This window comes from Drosophila tropicalis, unplaced genomic scaffold (genome assembly GCF_018151085.1).
Source record: "Drosophila tropicalis isolate 14030-0801.00 unplaced genomic scaffold, ASM1815108v1 contig_878, whole genome shotgun sequence".
In the NCBI taxonomy this organism is placed as follows: Eukaryota; Metazoa; Arthropoda; class Insecta; order Diptera; family Drosophilidae; genus Drosophila; species Drosophila tropicalis.
The window spans coordinates 16,199,164-16,218,747 of NW_027173374.1; the positions used below are offsets into that span (position 1 = coordinate 16,199,164).

The following is a 19,584-nucleotide window of genomic DNA, read 5'->3' on the forward strand; positions in this document are numbered from 1 at the left end:
AGCAAACAATTTCTATGTCTAATTCGGTAATGTGAATTGGAAATTTAGTTGCTAATCGACTTCTGAACTGATCGACGACAATGGAAATGGGAGTACAAGTGAGAGTAAATTGACGTTAATGTGATTACGAAACGAGTCAAGTTAAAAGGCAAATTGTACAACTACAAATATAAGAGTAAGTACAGACAGTTTGTTCACCCCGTACTCCATTTGAATCTTCTCAGACATACTTACACATATTTTGTTCTAATTGTGTCCATCATCGATAAAGTTTTGTAATAAATCGTAATTCTGTTTGTTTTTGTTATGAAAATGGAATCAATTGCCTCTTCCGGCTTCAGGTCAAATATTTTTTATTTGTGGCAAGAGCTTTTTCGCAACCCCAACAGCCCCCTTCTACCCCATATACATATGTATACTTGGTAGAACTGCATCAATAAATACCAAAGCTTTCTTCTTTAATTAAATGGAAAAAATATGAGAAAGTTTACGAAAGCTTTAAACGTATAGTCAGTCAATCGGTGTCCGGCCGAAACGAAAGATCTTTAGCTAAGCAAACGAAATTTTTTAATAAAAAATAATAGAATATTACTGGTTACGATTAAAATAATAAACATAACTCACTAAAATACAGATATATATTTTTGACGAACTCTTAATAATAACCGTTTCTTCAAATTCCACTCATTTTTTGAAAAACGAGCTCTGTGAACAGTTTAATCCAAGAAATAATATATGTTTATAACGAAAATAGTAAAGTTTTTGAATAATTTTTGTAAAAAATTGTCCAAATTCTTTGCTCTACATACTGTGAATACCAAATTGACGTCATTGTCTACACTGCAAGAAAATAAATGAAAATAAACAAACAAGTCAATGAAAAGTTTATATTACGAAATTCCAGTAAATTTGGTGGAGTGAGAACCAAACAAAATATATATTCATGTTAATTACGACGCACGCCAAAAAAGAAAACTTTGGTCTTAAGTTTGCGCAAGGATTTTAATGTTGATGGTGCGTATACGTGATCTTGAATGAATCAGTGAAAAGAGAGGGAGAGAATGATATGTGTGTAGGCAAGAACTTTGTACAGTTCTTCTAACGAGTCATCATCATTTGGCAATATGTTTTCTTTGCCCCATGCCATTAAGTATTGAAAAGATGTCTGAAAATATTTATAGATGCGAAAAAAAAACTTTCATCTGACCATCCATAATGCTCGAAAATGAAGTGGAGTGGGCGTCCGCCAAGTGATGTCACCATGGCGTGCCTTTTTACAAAACACTTTGTCAGTGTGTCGTTGTTTTTGAGACCAAATAAATTTTAATTTAATTAAATGCATCATTGAATAGGTCTGATGTCCAATCATATTTCCATTCATATTCATATATATCATCCCATAGTTACTGTATTTTTTTATAATACATATGTACATACATACATATGTATATAGATCAGCGACCTTGATAAAGCTGATCTGGCGGGAGCTCTAGATGAACTCGTCATAATGAGGCCCTCATTGAAGTATAAACATTCAAACATACATGTATCAAAATGTATATATAGCCACTAAGTTACTATATATTCTATAGAAGCGGATGCAAGAACTAAAAGTATCTAAGGAATTTCGTTCTAGTTGCTTATATTGCTGATGGTGCTCATGAAATACGATTTTATTGCGTGTAAAAGGCCCCCCAGAGGAAATACAAGCCCCTGCACACTTTCTTATATACATACATACATATGCACATACATATGTACATATGTATATAATTATTTTGTTTCAAAGGCGCGCCACATGACGTCATGTAAAAGACGTGAAAGGAGTAAATGGTTAAGTTATCATAAACTAGACCCCAAAGTATCGTGTTAAAGTGCATTCAGGCCACACATGAAAAGGGAAAAGCTAGAGAGAAATCAATAAAGGGGGTTGCTGGGGTACTTGTTGATTAGTAGCAAAGCAAGGAAAGAGAGCAAAAGGCTTAAAAGTTAACGGCTAAAACAGAAGCCTGATAAGTGTAACTAAAGTATGGTAAACATCGAGTGATTTTTTTTACACATAACCCAAAATAAAGAGGCTGTCTCTTTAGATTTCGTTATGTACATATGTATGTATACCCTTAACAAGGGCATATCTTGAAAAATCCATTTTAAATCTTGGCTAATTGTAATGAAATCACTTTTATTATTTCTAATTTACAGATAAACCTTGAATAAGGCAATGCTGCGTTTCAGGATTTAACTGATCGACAAGTGAATATAGCGAGACTTTCGGTAGGGCCGGACAAAAAAACACCGCATATGCAGCTTCGGCAGCATTTTGTATTATTTTATTTATAATTTTAAAACGACGGCTACATTTTTATACCTCATCATACAAAACCAAGATAAAAATGGCTGAAAATCAAATCATTATAACGACCTCTAGCAGAGTACTCAATGAGAGTAACTTCCATAATGGAGCTATGCAACGTAGAGCAGAACATGGCGCAAAACAGAACTACCATGTCCACCATCCAAACGACGAAAATTGGCAGACTTTATTGGTCGGCGCCAGCAAAAACAAATTAAAGCGAAAGAAGAAGTTAAGTGCATCGCTAACATCCGTTGGTGATGCTGTCAATCAAGAGAAACGAACCCGCATCGAGGGTATTCAGCTGAATTGTAGAGGCAAATTGCATGCCAAGGATACCCGCACTTTTGAGTCGGCCACTGTCCCAGTCACTACGACTGCCAAAGATGCCGTCAAAACGACTAGTAACAGCAGCAGCAGTAGCAACAACAAGGTAGAGCGTCCTGTAATTATCGGGGGCGTGACCACAACCAATCCTGCTCCGCCGCAACGAGTTAAGCGTAAGCTGCAAGAGAATCTGGACACAATACAGAAGTTAAATGCCCTCACAGAGCAACTTCGCTTGGAAGTAAATGGGCTAAAGTCCACTTTGATAACAGAACGTGGGGCAGTGCGTGCCTTAAGGTGGGTAAAATTAAAATGCCTTATTTAGTTTGTTCTTACTAGAGTTTTAATATCATTATGTAGGGCTCAAAACGATGCGGATTGTCGCAAATGGAAATGTGAGATTAAAAAGCTTCAGCAAACGCTGGAGGCAACTAAGAAAAGCAACTGCAATGTTGCAAAAAAACCCAACGAATCGGCCCCAGAGGGCAACTGCACATATATATCGGCCGATGGCCTAATAAACTATGAAATTCAAAGACTGACTAACGAAATCGCCGTGCTAAAGGAAGCAAACAGAACTAAGGATGAGAGAAGCCAGGTAAGTGTGATGTCTCAACAATTAATTCTATGTTTTTGTATATGCATGGCATTTGCTTGCCCACGCCAAATTCTGCCTATGATCCACTCCCAGAGGAATACAAAGGAAGCCAGCACAATTCCTATCACCCAAAGAAAGAACACGGCTTGATAATGCTCCAGTTTAAGGACGACCGGATCGTCATTGCTGTTGTGACGTTGACGAAAAACAACTTTTGCCCCCCACTTAATAAACGCAGCATTCATAATGCGATCCCAATAGCGCTCGAATCCAAACTCGTGTGAACTGCGAATGAGTTTGTTTAAGAAACCCAAATACGGCGACCCATAGGGCACAATATACACGGCGTGAAACGGCACAAGGCAGCTGTTCATCAAATGGAAATAGGGTCGCCCTAAGTTTGTGTGTTTGCGGGCATGCACCTGGAACCTGGCAATATGATATTTTTCCAAGTATGCATACGACACGTCATTCTCGTCGAAATGGTCGAAGAGCACCTTCTCTGGCACCTCCAGCATCAATTTTCGTATTCGTCCCTCATGCTCGTGACCCAAAGTCAGGAAGTGCTTAATATGCTTGGTGTGTCTTGGTCGAACCATTATACGGTAATTGGATGAAGCCAGATCTGTAATCCGATTGATGTCCGGTAAAGATGGCTGGAATACCAGCATACTGGTCAAATTACCCTTGAAGGCCGTACAAATGAGCATTCCGAAGATAAGCCAACAAATCAGGAATAGCCTTAATGAATAGTTATTTGGTACATGGGACAGGGGCAGTGAGAGAGTGCAAGCATATAGTTGCATTCCCACCTCCAGTGGGGCATTATGATGCCGATACACTATCTGGCAAAATATGTAGGCCAAAAACACCGACCCCAAAATAAACAGCCACGCCCAGAGCTGAAAGGAGCGAAAAATGTTCCAGAATGTCGGAGCCCCCCTGAGCTTTTGGCACAATCACACACAAGTCATCACGATTATGAGCTATGGTGGCCTCCGCCTGCTTGTCAAATGTATCCGGAGCATAGAAACGTATATTCATGGCAACGTCATCGAATTCCCTCGCCACCTCCATAAAACAAATGTCGGAAGTGATATTGTGATTGCGATAGAATTGGGGACGGGTCACCATCATTGTGGCATTTAGTCTCTCAGCCAGATAGTATGCCATTAGACCGTCTGTTCTCCCCCCGAGATCCATAAAATGCTCTTACATCGTCCGCATAGATGCACATTCTAAACGGTTTGCGCTGCATATTCGGTATTGTCTTGGGAAAAAGTTCAAACAGTGTGGGAATATGTCCCGGCTCTGCCTGGTCAACTTCTATTAGATAATTATCCGTGAAGGGATTATATCGATAGATATGCAACCGCTTCTCCCGCCAGAAGACAATAACAATATTAAGAAGCCAGATTTTCCAGAATTGACGAAAACTTGCACGCATCCAGGCTTGCGTTACGCTGTAGGCATCTCGAACCAACAAAAAGACATGGGACAAATGCTTCGCTGCTGATTTTTTGCGTATCAGGGATAACTCTAAGGGTTGCGATATGTTGGTTATAGTCATTACCATGTACATTAGAATGCCATCATCTTTAACCACTTCCAGTACATTATTTTGTGATCTATTGAAGCGTAAAAAATAGAGAAATGTGGTTCCTATAACTTTCCTGAGTAATAAATTATTTAAAGCATTTCAATTCTTCACCTGAGGCATATGTAAGATATATCACATTTGGTTACATCTCGTAGTAACTGACTTGAATGTTGATGTGAAGTTTGGTTCTCAAAATATGAATAAAGCACCTTAATTTTAGCCTTACACAAGATCTTGCTGACTTCATGCAGTAAATTTGAATGGCGTTTTGAACTTATGCGAATTTGATACGAATCTGCACCATCAGTAATCGCCAAAAACAGAAGCAGCAGAAGTGAGAAATTCCTACCGATTCCCGACATGGTTGGCTAAAGTTAAAGAACTACTGTGACATATAAAATGGCAGCTTTTTGTTTTTATACCCATCGTCCACTTTTCAATATGGCAATTTGGTTAATGCTTTGTGATTGTGATAAAGGACGTTACGCAAATATTATTTCTTGTTGTCTCGTTTGGTTAATGGAAATGGCCAACTAATCGCAAAGTGCAAACTAACCGCATGGCTGTTACCCCCAAGCCCCAGCTCCAGCTCTTTAGTCCCAAACTCACCAAATAACCAGTATATTATAGTGTAATGAGAATTTTTTGCAGATTATTGGTCAGGCTGATAGGCTCAAGGCTGCCGATATGCGGCAACTAAAAAATGCATATGAAAACCGATTGACTCAAATACAAAAATCAGCCAAAATTGAAATAACACGTTTGGTAAGTTACGCACTGCACGGCATTAGTACAGTTTCTGTGTAAGGTAGGGTATGGAGGATGTGTGGGGGATAAGATAGGGGAGGACCGATCAGACAACTTTTTACATACCGTTTTGGATTACTTTGTGTACTAAATAGCCTAACTAATTATCCACACACATTTTAATCGCTTTGTTTTGCTTCTTGTTGCAGCTAGAGGAAATTAAGACCAAAGAACGTAATATAGGACAATTGAAGAAGGATTTAATGATATTGCAAAATCCCAAGAAACCAAATGAATCGAAATTTAAAACGAACGAAACAAGCCAAAAGCCAAAGAAGAAACCCTTAACGAACAATGAGAAAAAGCCACCAACAGCAATAAAAGTTAAAAACGAAACTGAACCCATAAGCCTGGCTCAAGTTACAACTGAGGTGAGTGTACATACACATAAGTACATTGTAAATACATATATATATATGCGATAGGTATTGGTATATACAGGAGTCTGCATTCGGCAGTGGGTGTGGGAAGGGGCAGGAGATTTTGGCACTTGAACTTGTGCCACCGGCTTGCAAACTATAAACGATATCCATCTGTATCTGTATCGCAATCTGCATTTGCCTGCATGTATCTGTATCTGTACCTGGTTATGCACTATTGGCATGATCTATGATATAATTTTACGTTAGTTATGAGAATGGCCAAAGACAACAATCGCCGCGGCAATAAATAAACCAAAACAAAACAGAAAACCCGCTTAAAAAATTGATATCGACTCTTTAGACACCTTGTTCCATGTGTTAAAATGTATAAGAAGAATCTTTCGAAAATAAATGAAACCTTTCAAGGCCACTAGCCAAGTAAAAATTACGTATACGCATGCATGCATATCAGGTATACTTAAATTAGCGTAAGTTAGGAAGCTGAAAGGTTTTAAGTGGGCTAAACGGAAAAAAATGTTAACAGCGCTATTACATATGTTGCAAAGTACATGATTACTCTTCCACGAATTTGGTAATAGAACATGTAGAGTCAAGATAAAGATTAGCTTGAAATGTTCCAGATATACTACCTAAAATAAGAACTCATCAACAAATTGTCTTTGAGAAAATCGATTTTGCCAGTGAAAGGCATATGGATGATCCCAATACACCTTTCTCTCATTTCAATGCAGGGTATCCAGGGTAAATCAAGCAGCAGCAACAAAACCTGCTAGTTGCAGCAAATGCGATGCAGCGCAAGTGTTGCAAGTGGATCGAGGGAGAGAAAAAGTTTGAGAGAGTGATGATGGAGAGCGCGCAGGTAGAAGCCGGTTTTTTTGTTGTTTCTTCTTGTTGTTTTTGCACCTCGCACACTCACTTTCTCTGCAGAGAGTGAGAGAGGTGACGACGATGCCGCTGTCGACGGCGACGGCGGCTGTAGCTGTCGACGCAGCTCGCATGAATGGAGTGGAAGTGAAGTGAAGTTCAGTTTCAGTTCGCAGGTGCGCATGTGCGCGCGCGTATTTGATAGCCATTCCGGAGATTGCCCCATAGTGCGGTGGTTCGCGTTTAATTCGTCAGGTGTCAAGTGTGGGCCAAAAATAATGAATAACAAATCAAATGCTGAATATATAGAGTTCAACGAGTGCATAATTAGGTGAAATTTCTGATGTGTGTGTGTGTGTATGTATGAGAATCGGTTGTTAGACCCAATTGAAAAGTAAACCAACTGCATTGTTGTCTATTGCTGTCGAAAATACTAAAAAGTAAATGTAAACTAAGCCTCCGAACAATGCCCCATTGAATGACTACATGATACAATACCACGGAATGGTTTTTGGAATCGACAACCGAAAAACCTATCCATACAACCATACCTTATACCTTTTTAGCTGAACCTGTATGTGTGTGTATATGGTTTACAGTTTGATTTATGTATTGTTGTTGGTAGTGTATTTTGTTTTGCCCTGTCTTTCTCTTTTTTTCTTTTTGAAACTCATAATTTCACCAAATTTGCACTACAAACCCCCGCAGATTAGGCAAAAATTAATTGCCTTTTGGCCCCACCGAAAGTAAAGTCGTCCGTACGTTCGTTCCAATGAATGAATTCAATTTTACAGTTCATTAATTGCGCCTGCCTTTTGCAGTAACTAATTGTTTTTATCGGCCAATTCGAGAATATGGAATACTTATGTGTGTATGTATTCCACTTCATCGCCATCATCTAACATGCCTTAGATATGTAAGATCATCGAAGCATACCACAGAGCAATCTCAATTGCTGTATATCGGTTCAATCCACGCTCAGATGTCGGGCAGTAAGCAACCAGACAGTGGCTCAGACAGCGATCTTCATTTGCATAGCTCAAATGCATCTAAGTGTGTCAATAAATAAATATTGTACGTACTGGATACTGGTACACTCTCGTACTCATCTTGTAAACTTCGAGTAAAAACCGGGGTCTGTGTGGTGTGGCCACCAATTGGGGTCAGTGAAAAGCTTTTAAAAGAAATGTTAACGCTATTTTAAATACGATATGTTGTTTTGGGTCTATGTTGGCTGCAAAAATTTAGTCATCCTCATCTCAACGGTTAATGGTCAAACGACAGTAAAAGCGAAGCGACTAATATAATCATGATGACGATGACGATGATGGTGATGATGATGATGCTAAAAACAAGACATAGACGTTTCCAATATGCAAAGTAATCACAACAGAAGAGCTAAAAAAAAAAACAAACCAACTAACAAAAAACAAACTTGTAGATACAACAACAAAAACGGGTGTGTTTGAAATGGAAATTTGAACTATATGCAAATTGTGGCGAATGTGTCTATAAATTTTAATGTTTTAGTGAAATTACCACGGTGAAAACTAAGAGACTAAGTTGAAAACTGCTGTTAATTGTTTCTTTGTCATTTTTTGTGCATTTGTTTGCCGTTTTGTCTGTGAGTGAATAATCAAATAATATGCAATAGAAATGGATTACTATTTTGAAAGGCGAGACGTTAAGGTAATTTGAAAATCAACCCCACACCCCCTCCCACTCCATCATACAAAACCAACCCCACAACCCTCTCCATCTCTTACTCCATCATACAACTCAATTAATAATTATTTAAGCAAATACTTAAATAATCGACTTTATTCAGGAAATACCAATACACATTTAGTTGAAAAAATATCACTCGGAACGCAAAGTATAAAAACAAACGGATTTAATTGAGTATAAGTATTTGCAATAAGAAAGTAATCTTTCAAATAAACCGAATATTCCCATGGCTACAAAGAAAGAATCTGATGAGAAGCTTTAAACTTTAGACATTAGAATAGATAAGACAAGCATAAAAAAAAACCAGATTCATCTGTGATTTGAATGAAAAGTAACGTTGGGGGTAATCTTTTCATCTCTTCGGTTGTTAATGGTTATTAATCTTCAAGACGGCTCGGATAACAAACGCACAGACGAAGAAAAAGAAGGGAAAGGCATTCGATTAATTGATTGCCATTTCACATAAATGGATGAGATAACACATACATATGTCAACAGTGGAGCAGTATCCATTCATTAGTTCAATTAGCTTATCCCCGCTGCGGAGTTATGCTTGGCTGTGCCCAAAGATTGAGCATAGGAGCCACGCCTGCAGATATACAATATAATTCATTAGCGTGTATAAACTTTCGCTTTCGCAAGATCAAATCAAAGAAAAAGCCTTTGTCCAGATGCGAACAAACCTGAATTACAATGCCAAATGCAAATACAAGAAAATATACTACATTTATACATATATAAAGCATATACATACATATGTATGGATATATGTATATGTATATATATATGTACATATGTACCTAAATCTATATATGGTATATGTAAAGATCATTGTCGATGCCTTTTTTGATGGTTGCCTGCTTTGACACGTAATCGTGCAAAGTGAACCCGGAACGTCGCGTCGCAAATGCAGCCGGATCGGTACGGATCGTGTAGCATGAGATCGGATCGGATTGCAGCCGAGTCTTCTCTCAATCGACTGAAACCTGTCTGCAAAAAGGAAACTCATCCACAAACACTTGGCCCGGCTTGTGAGGTTTGTGTGGCTTAAGCAAACAAACACCTGTATACCATAGTTAGATAGATGCATAGATACACACAGAGATGTACTTATATAGCACAAGCTGGTGCTGGTGCTCGTCTCGCAACGACGGCATTGCATTTAGCACAATCTGAATATGCCATTTCAATAGAGCCATCAAGTACTCTCTCCCCCTCGTTGCTTGCCTAATCTTAATCTGACTTGCAAGGCACGTTGATCAAGTTCGTTAACTTTCCGTTACGCAAAAAAAAACCAAAACAAAACACCAATAAAAAAATCACGAAAAGCTATAAAGTTAAATAAAACGTTCTTTCTTTGGATTCGATTCAAGAAATCACCATAACTGTTAGGGATTCTGATGATTCTCCAGCACTGACGCGACTCCCAACGTGCAGGCATGCGACGCCAACGCCGCCAACAGCGACGTCAAGTCCAAGTTGTGGACTCGGTCTTTGGTCTTGGGTCTGCCATCAGGGCGAATTACTGTTTGGATATTCATGGCTTTGGGCTGTTGTGAAATGAAAACGATAATGTATGGATGGATGTACATGGATGAGAGAGACGATTGGTCATTGCACTTAGTTGTGTTTTCGTTTTTTTCTTTTGGGTGTACAAAATGTGTGTGTGTAGGTACATATGTATCTACGTACCCCTACCTCATTTCACAATTGATTAATGATTTCTCCAGCTTGGTGTAAAATTAGCATAATGCTGCATTATGCGTATAATAACATGACCATAATGAGGCTTATATAAAGAAAAGAAAAAATAAAAGTAAAGAAAACTAAAAACATACAATAACTAGGTGTGCTTGATTGGAAAGTAATTTGGTTTTGAGTGTGGGCTAATTAGCCTGACATGTCAATGGGAATAGAGATAGGGTTTGGATTGGATGGAATGGGGCTCTGTCGTGACCATGAAAAACGTGATGGTGATGGTGATGTGCGCCCCGCAGTCTGAAAAATAAGATAAACTAAGACAAATTAGCGGCCTGGTGGCGAAAGACGCATCAAATGTTTGAGTTTTATAATGAAATTTATGTATCAAATTGTTTTTATTTAGTAAACCAAATCGATTGCCATGGGAAAAAAGGTTTGCTCAAAGGGTTTCACAATATAGACAATTTACATTTGGGTTGGTTGGTTCAAATCAAAACTATTCACTTTTAGCATAACAGATTAGGCGGAATGCCGTTACCTATAAAGTTCATTTTACTTATTGTCCGACACACAAGACATTCACTTTGGAAATATTGTTGTATACCCTTACAAAATGGCTATGTAGTCAATCAGCAATACACAATTTTTGCACTGATCACTATAAGTTTAGAGTTACCACAGTCCGTATTACTATGAGTTCTAATGAACAGTTTTCGTTAAATCGATCGATGCACATCTTTATGTGATCTTTATGAGATTTCAAATCAAATCGATGGTCAACGACCTCAACTCTTGGGACCCCTTTTATGCTCTGGACGCATTGTTGAAATCAAAAGCAACACATACCTGTCCATCGTACATAATGATTTGGCGTTTTTATTCTCAACATTTTGCCGCAAGAAATCAAGTCATAACTGTTAACTGGTCGTGAAAAGCGAAGCAAGTGGAACGGCAATGGCTACGACCACGACCACGCGTGTTCTAGAGGCACTTATGGAGGGGCAAAGACTAGATGATAAAAGACACAATCTTTTGTTAATTGCCTGGCCATTCTTTAAACACACATCAACTGGGTTAAAGACTTCGCCAAGAGAATGTAACTGAAGCACGACATTTTTTCCATTTCATTCTTCTTTGCAGATAACCCAACTCAAGAACATTGAGCTAATCAACAATAGAAAGAATGCACATAAATCAACAACAATAAAAACAAAAGCAAAACAAGACGAAATGAGAGGAGTGCGAATGAGTGTTGGTGGCGGAGGAGGAGGAGGAACAAGTGTAGAAGGCGCCACTGCATGGATGACAACACTGCTGACTAATGCAGCATCTAAGCCTAAGGTAAGATGAGTCATATAAAAGGTATAATTCGACCCTACCTCCAACTTTCCCAATTTTCCCCTCTTTCCTAGGACCATAACTCGGACACAGATTCAGCTTTATCGTCGGCACCGCCATCGATTAGTCCACAACCGCCATCCAGTGGGGCCGACAGCGGTGTAATGTGGCAAACAGTAAGTTCAATAATTTAACTCTCAGTGATCACCCAGTACATTTCCTCCAACTTCCAGTTGCAGGATCTGGATAAAATGCAAAAGGAGGCGGAAATGTGTCACAAGGAAAATGAACGTTTGCAAACCGAACTGCAGATGATGAAACAGGACCTTCTGGGCGCCGAAAAGGCGGCCCTTACCGTCAATGAACTAAAACAGCATATCAAAGACATGGAGGAGCAGCAGCTGCAGTTGAGCGACGAAGCCAATGAACTACGCGAACAGAATGAACTACTTGAATTTCGCATACTGGAACTGGAAGATGATAATGATAAGGTAATACACTCAAAGCCTGTTTGGTCTGCTACTCAAACTGTTCAAAGCGAATGACTCACAAACTGTTTATGAATGAATTGAGCCAGACTTAGATATTTGTTGTGAGAGTGTGTGCGAGTGTGAGCTTCGTGAGTTGAGCATCAACTTCGGATTCAGCTGCAGCTTAGACTTGGCTCAGTTTTGTTTGGTAGCTAAACAAGCGCGGAAATTATTTCAATTGTAACGGCAAAAGTAATTTGTTGAAAAACAAAACGCAAGACAAAAACAATGTTTTAGTAGAGCAAATCATATTGTTATTGTTATTATTATGCAGAAATCTTAATGATTTGTGGTGTGACTTTCCAATTTGATTATAGGTTTTTTTCCACCGTTAATGGAAAGAGTTACACAAGGGATTATAATGTAAACCAAATTATTCACAACTAACTATCGCCCACTTTTGAATGCGTTCACCAAAATTGGCCAAATAGTTGTTTTAACCAAAATCGCAAAGACTCTTCTAAGATGGCATATAAGGTTGGCCCTAAGTGGCTGGTTATTACTTATTTTGTATATTCAGCGATTACTCATATATAGACACACTATCTGAAACTAGCCTTTGTTTACCCCACGCCTTTTCCTTCTGTATCTGTATCGCTGTATCTATTGTTAGCTGTTTTGAGTTTTTTGTTTCGATTGTGTTTTCGGTACGTTTAGTTTTTAGAGCCGAACGCTGTAGTTCCAACTGCTTCAGACTGCTGCTAAAGTCGTTCAGCTTGAAAATCTAATTCATACGTTTAATTGCGAATAGGTAAAGTGAAAATAAGTGATGGAATAGAGTGAAGGAGGTGTGTTCCTAATACTTGCAACGAAATCAGCGAAGCATTGCAGTGTAATGCTAATTTCTATGAATAGACCACCCTCCAAACACCGGGCATATAGAAAGAAAAGTGCATGAAACTCTTAGAAAACGATAATCATGTTCCTTCAGTGAATAAATCTATCAAATAATTGTCTCCCCCAGTCGGACATGGACGGCACCTGCGAGGGTCATTGCCTGCGTTTGGAAAATATTTTGCGAAAATCATCAAATCAATTGGAGGGCCAGGAGAAACGTTGTCTTCAGCAGCTACTTTACTGTGTGCAACAACTCGATCTAGACGCCGGGATGCCTGTTGATCAGGTAAGTTTCAGCTTTAAATGTCATACATCGAAAAATTATATTGAACAAAAAACACATTTATTTTCATCAACATTTATGGCCTTACATGGGTTTTAATACACATTTGAAATAAACTTGCTGCTCCTCAACCCCAAACTTTTTGAAACAATTGAACGTATTAAATTTAACCAAAGTGAAATATATTGTCTTTTTCGTTTTTCTTTTCTGCAGAACAAATCCGAGCGTACAAGGCACAATCGTATTGTAGCCACTGTCCAACCGTATAGTAATAGTGCCACACCCAGTGCCCCACCAACGCCGAGTAAACGTTGCACTAGTCATTCTGGCAGTGCCTGGCAGAGCAATAGTCTAAGTGAGAGTGGAGTCTTTGTGGAATGCGATTTGTCTGTGTCTCCACCACATCCCCATCTTCAGTTCTATCAAGAGAGATTGGATCAATTGGAGGGGAAGTTACTGGTCTATGAGAGCAGTGGAGAGACCCAGGCCAAACATTTGGCCCAACGTCTACAGCGCGAGTTGCAATTGGAAAAGGAATTGAAGGAGCTGAGGGACCGTCAAGATCAACTTATCGCGGAGAACGCCGCTCTTGAAGAGGCCAAGTGTGAGTTCGAAGAGGCAGAGAACGACACGCGTTTGCATCTACAACGCAACGAAGTGGAGTTAGAGATTCTACGGCAGCGAAACGTGGAATTGGAATTTGGTAAAGACGCTCTGTGTGCCAAGTACAAGGACTGTCGAGCCGAGTGTGCGATTCTACGGGACGATCTGAGGGCGGCTGAAACCCAATTGGAGCATCTGCACTCAGAAAGGCGTGGTGCCAAGAGAGAATTGGACAGTTTACGACGTTCCCTGCCTTTGTTGTTGATTTATCGGCTCTGGGCTTTAGCCAGAATGGGTAACGAATTTTCTACCACAACCGACGCAATCAATACCACCCAATTACATCGCGTCAAGGACGAAGGACAGTCTCATTTGAAGGGTGGTCAGGAAACAATGAAGCAAATGTACTGCCAGCAACCCAACAGAAATGTAGCAACTGATGGTTGCGGGTGCCGCGAGATGAACTATCTCAAGGAGGAAGTGAAGAGCCTTCGTTGTCAGTTAAAGGAAGTTAATTCACGTCACTACGAAGCCATGGAGACTGCCGACTCGCATTGGGTTGAGTTGGAGCGGGAGTATAAGCAGCGCGAGGAAGCCTATCGCACCAAAGAAGTTTGTCTGAAGCAAAAAATTGCCAAACTGCAGGATTGTTTGCGCGATGATGCGCGTGCCGCCGCCGAAAAGATTCAGCAGTTGGAAGAGGCCGAGCATGGATTAAAAACATGCTTGGTGCGATTAACCAAAGAACATCGTGACCTATTAGATGAGAATCACACGCTTCAAAACAGTGTGGAGAGTAGTAAGGCCCAATTGGAACTGGAGGCGGAGCAGCAGCAGCCTCTGGCTGTTGCTTTGGAAAATGAAAGACGGCGCAGTCAGGCTTTAATCGATGATCTGAGTTTCTCGAAGAAGTTGCAACAGAACACTGAAGAGCAATTGAAACAGGAGACTGACGGCTTGCGCAATCAAATCTATAGCCTTAAAAAAGATTTCATGCACATTGAAGTGACAAATGGGGAACTAAAAGAAGAAGTAGGCACATTGGAAAAGAAAATTGGTCAAATGGAATTGCAACTGAAAGATGCCGAAGAAAAAAACCCGTTGCCTCGAGGACGAACTCAGGACGAAGGAGGAGCAATGCCAGATAATGGAACAAAAACTGGGTGTATGTCCAGAGGGATTCAGTCTCGCGGATGAGCTGTATGACAGTCCGGCCAAGCGAGCCAAACGCGATGAGATTAGAGATTTGCAAACAGCTAGCCAAGGTTTGGGTTGTGCCCTGCGGGACGTTGAGGTAAGTGATCCACAATTAATGCAATTTGATTTCTCTTTTCGTTATCGACTTTAACGGTCTCTTTCTTTTTTTCTTGTTCTCTCTTCGCAGCGGCGCGAAAGAGAGCTGCCCACTCACAAGGACTTCCAGACAATAGCCTGCAGTGTCAAGCAACTGGCTGACACCCTATTATGTGCCAAGAATCCATCCGAGGTGAGTAATTCATGTTTGTGTCAGTCTGGAGAAGTCTCTGCCAAAGCAATGTGCAAGCCATGCGATGAAATCGATTTGGATCAAAACAAGCCTGCATCTAGCAAGCAAAGTATTATACAGGGCATCACGGAGCGTTCCATGTCGCAGCCATCTAGTCGCCGTGCTTCTCGGGCAAGTCGTAGGGGTTCCCAACCATCCAGTCCCAGTCGACGTGTATCTAGGCCCAGAGGATCATCAGCCAAATCGGCGCGTTCTCAAGGCGGTGCCACCAGCCAGCAGGATGATAGGGGTGACTTTTGTGTGGGACTAACACTCGGCGATTCTGAAAACCATATTTGCAAAGTGCCTTCGTCTATTATGGAATTCGTCCCTCATGACAAACAACTCGATAAACTGGAAAATCGAACGATGACCGAGAAACCCATTTCGTTACGGCGAAAGCGGCGACTTTGCAAACGTTTCATCTATCGTCGGATGTTCCGAGTTCGAGCCCGACGCTGTGGTGCCCTTCTTCATCATCTTGAGCACTCGCTTTCAAATGGTAGTTTCTATTCGGCGGCTTCGGTACATACAGTGCATTCAGCCAAATCATTCCTCTCTCTGAGTTCCCAACATGCTGCGATTTTAGCTCCTCAATTGGGGCAATGGACAGCTGTTGCTGTAGCCCAGACCGATCCAATAGAAAAGCAGTGTTGTGAAGTTCAAGTGTCGCCGTCTAGCGTGGATGTCACAATTCAGGTCCAACCCTGTACCAAAGAATTTGGCGTGCAAGCGGAGAATATTGGTGTGGAGCATCGTCTTCTTTTAGTTCCCTCAAGAACTCGAAAATTTATTAAATTGCTACAGGATGCTGTCAAGGGCCATTTCAAGGTGGACATATTCAGGGAGCGGCTTCTCCAAGTTTGGGAGAGTAGTGAAGAATTTCGCGAAAATATGGAATTACTACAGAATCTGTATACGGATAAGCCGTCCCCGAAACATGAATTACGCGACTCATGGGAAAGCTATGAAGGATTCGTTTCTGTAGTTAACTGTATTCAAACGCTCAAGTTAGCCTTTAGGCCAAACATATCCACGATGCTTGCGGATCTGGAGGAAAATATTAACAGCCGCATCGTTGCTTTTCATAATCGTAAAATCGAATCGGAATACTATTGCACTCTCTATTACCCGGTAGAACGTCGTAACTCCATGATCTTTACTTCGGACGAAGAGTGATAACATTGTGGCCATAGCTTTTGTTATTGTCTGTTACTTAAAATATATATACATAGATGATGTAAATTATTTAGTACCTACATTTTTTGTGTCGATTATGTTTTATTATAGCTATTTGGGAATTATTTGTCAAATTTAGTCTGAATTGAGTTTTATATTAGTCAGTTTAAAAGCAAAATCAATCAAATTTCCTGTTTTTTGTTAGTAAAATTAATATAATTTGAGTGCTCGAAATGGATGTTGAGGACATTTTCCACGATTGTCTAAGTGATAGCGATAATGAATACTTTTCGGATGCTAGCACCGAAATACAAGAGAAGGCTGTGGGGGATGGGCACGGTGATGATAAGAAAATTGATAATGCCTCTACAAAACAAATGATACGTTTCGATGATCCTGAACAGATACGCACTGTTTTGGAACGCGCCGCCTTGACCACAAAAATGTTGCTGCGATGCTATGGCGGAGACGGTCATTCCGGCAACGAGGACAACATTCCCAATCATAGATTCCCACCTTTCTACCCGGCCACATTGGAGATTAACGCACGTTTGCATCCCGAAGAGTCTTGTTCGTGTCCCAAGGATTGTCAATGTCAACTGCGTGGAGAACCTGTAACTCTGAAATTGCCAATCGAGCTGAACCCACTGAACGGACAGGTAAATGTGGACATCTACCAGCCCAAATCATTGGAACCTGCGTCGCTTCGTAAATGTTTATGTGAGAAGGGCCGGAAAAATAGATTGCAATGTCGCACTGTGCGTTGGAGCCAGGAGGAAGACCTGGACAAGAATCACATATCCACCCGCCTACCTCGTTAAGAATTCCAAATTCAAATTCCAAATTGTGACAGTTGTAGGAACCATGTGTGTATACTGTCAATATTTACTGTGTGTTTCATTTAGATCAAATTATTCAAGGCGAGAACACATTCATTTCAAATTTAATGTGAATTTAGGAAAACGAGTTGGAGATCAAGAAAGAAACACGCTATGGAGGACGAAGGCTTTAAAAGAACTGATGCTGGTTCATGCAGGAACGTCAACAATTGCACTCGAATTCAATATCTCACACAACACCAATCGCAATCGGAAACAACACGACTACTCTTCCGTGGCGAGAATTTCCAACCCACTCGCAGCGATCAGGATATGTACTACGACTGCCTGAGTGTGGGAGACTCGGACTCGCAGCATGTGTCTAAATTTGACGATCCGAATGCCATAAGAGATGTCTTGGAGAGGGCCCATAATGCTACTCAAATGCTGTTGAAAAACTTTGACAAAACGGGCCAACGATGGAATAGGCCATGTGAGGCCACTCTGGAGATAACCGCTCGCCTGATCAGTGATCAGAAAAAACATATGACCGGTAGACCAGTGACTGTGCAAATGCCATTGGAGTTCGATCCGCAGAGTGGCGAGTTGACATCTGCTTGTCCAGGACAACAGAGGCAGCAGCAGCAGGACCAGCGTTCCATTTGCCAGTGCGAATCGTCTGCCCCGCTCATAGGAGTGCCGCCATTCCAACTCCAAGAACTACAAGCAGCAAAGCCCTGTTCAGGTAATGCCGCCAATGAACATAATCCCATGTTTTCTTGCGACACCATTCACTCAGCATCGCTATCGGCGGAGACTAAAACCCATTTAGAAAGCTACGGTGACAGCAGATTTTGCAGTGAATGCAAATGTACTGGACCCACTTGCCTGATGCCGTGTCCTAATCGATACGAGCAACGCGATGTGATATCCATTTGTTGTTTGCGCATGCCAATTGTCGTCGCTACGCCACCTCTCACGCCTTCACCCGAACTAGAACTTGAAACCGAAGCAGAGCCAGCGATAAATGAGAGAAAGTCCGCCTTCGACGAAGAGGGTTCTGGCCTTATATCCGATGTGCCATCATCACCACCATTATCGTCACCAGCTTCAGAGCCGGAACCAGAGCCAGAGCGGGAAACCTCATCAGATACCCATTATTACCTAGCTCTACCGCAACACTGTGATTTTGCGAACTGTTCGCCTTGCCGCTTCCATCCTAGCCCAATAATGGACGAAGAGGGCAATGTGTTTTGCCCTGGCAACTGCGGCTGTTGTCAGTGTCCTTGGCGGCGTCGCTCCTTTGATGACAATCGCGAGCACATCAATGTGAAGGTGTGCAAGTGCGTGCAAAGGGGCACTATATTTAGCACCTTTGACGAGCGGGAGAATTGCAGTCAGACATCATACTTTGACTTTTGTCCGTGTCGCGAAAAAGCAGAAGCCAAGTTTCTAGAGCTATACAGCTGTGAGATGTGGTCATCGCCAAATATTACACGTGGGCGTGAAGTTCATCTGTCCGAGATTAAGGAATTACAAACACCGCCCCAACATTCAGCAACATAGTCTTTCAAAACATTCACGCCAACCTAGCCATTCACTTCGTCCTGTTTTTGCGAATAATAATAAATATGTTCACAATTTCCAACCACACCTAATTGAGTTTTCTCTGCTCTTGTCATCCACAGATTACCCAGCTCTGATGTATATGAAAGATGAGCGACCATATAAACCCACCATCACCTACAAAGCCGCCACCAATGCCCGCAACCAGGATATACAAACAGACAAATCATATATGAGAGATCACCAAACGGACAGAAGTGACGCCGACTCACTAGCTAAGCCATCACAAACGGAGGCATCATATCTCTTCGACCACCACTCGCCTAGCCGTAGCGACGAGATTCTCGGGGGTGAACTTAATGCCAAAACCTCCCAAACGGAGACCTCAGACGTTCACGACAAGTACATACTGGATCGGGAAAAGAATATAAACGTGTGCAGATCATCGCAAGCTCAAGTATATGCAATGGATAAATTTCACTATCCCACTCAGTATCAGTGTCCAGGGACCAGTCGTGGAGTGTGTCCATGCAAGTCGCACTCA

The 19,584-nt window shown here is 41.0% G+C and overlaps 4 protein-coding genes across 4 annotated transcripts; 3 read left to right on the forward strand and 1 right to left on the reverse strand.

The window, feature by feature from the left end:
- The first annotated feature begins 546 nt into the window (after positions 1–546).
- Pif1A (PFTAIRE-interacting factor 1A) lies at positions 547–19,327 on the forward strand. The gene is given in 13 exon segments (XM_068299246.1): positions 547–1,014; positions 2,203–2,977; positions 3,041–3,278; positions 5,530–5,643; positions 5,835–6,056; positions 11,502–11,702; positions 11,774–11,875; positions 11,933–12,190; positions 13,194–13,352; positions 13,563–15,044; positions 15,046–15,246; positions 15,337–15,438; positions 19,163–19,327. Coding segments are annotated over 12 exon segments (3,678 nt in total). The 5' UTR covers positions 547–1,014; positions 2,203–2,393; the 3' UTR covers positions 19,178–19,327.
- Ir85a (Ionotropic receptor 85a) lies at positions 3,279–4,884 on the reverse strand. Its single transcript, XM_068299319.1, is given in 3 exon segments — positions 3,279–4,222; positions 4,224–4,464; positions 4,466–4,884. Coding segments are annotated over 3 exon segments (1,566 nt in total). The 5' UTR covers positions 4,861–4,884; the 3' UTR covers positions 3,279–3,292.
- LOC137584064 (uncharacterized) lies at positions 15,445–16,736 on the forward strand. The gene has a single exon (XM_068299303.1). It carries the CDS (start codon positions 15,487–15,489, stop codon positions 16,654–16,656), a length of 1,170 nt encoding a protein of 389 aa, XP_068155404.1. The 5' UTR covers positions 15,445–15,486; the 3' UTR covers positions 16,657–16,736.
- LOC137584100 (uncharacterized) lies at positions 16,810–19,127 on the forward strand. Its single transcript, XM_068299348.1, has one exon. The coding sequence runs from the start codon at positions 17,649–17,651 to the stop codon at positions 19,038–19,040; it is 1,392 nt and encodes a 463-aa protein (XP_068155449.1). The 5' UTR covers positions 16,810–17,648; the 3' UTR covers positions 19,041–19,127.
- Positions 19,328–19,584: the final 257 nt, after the last annotated feature.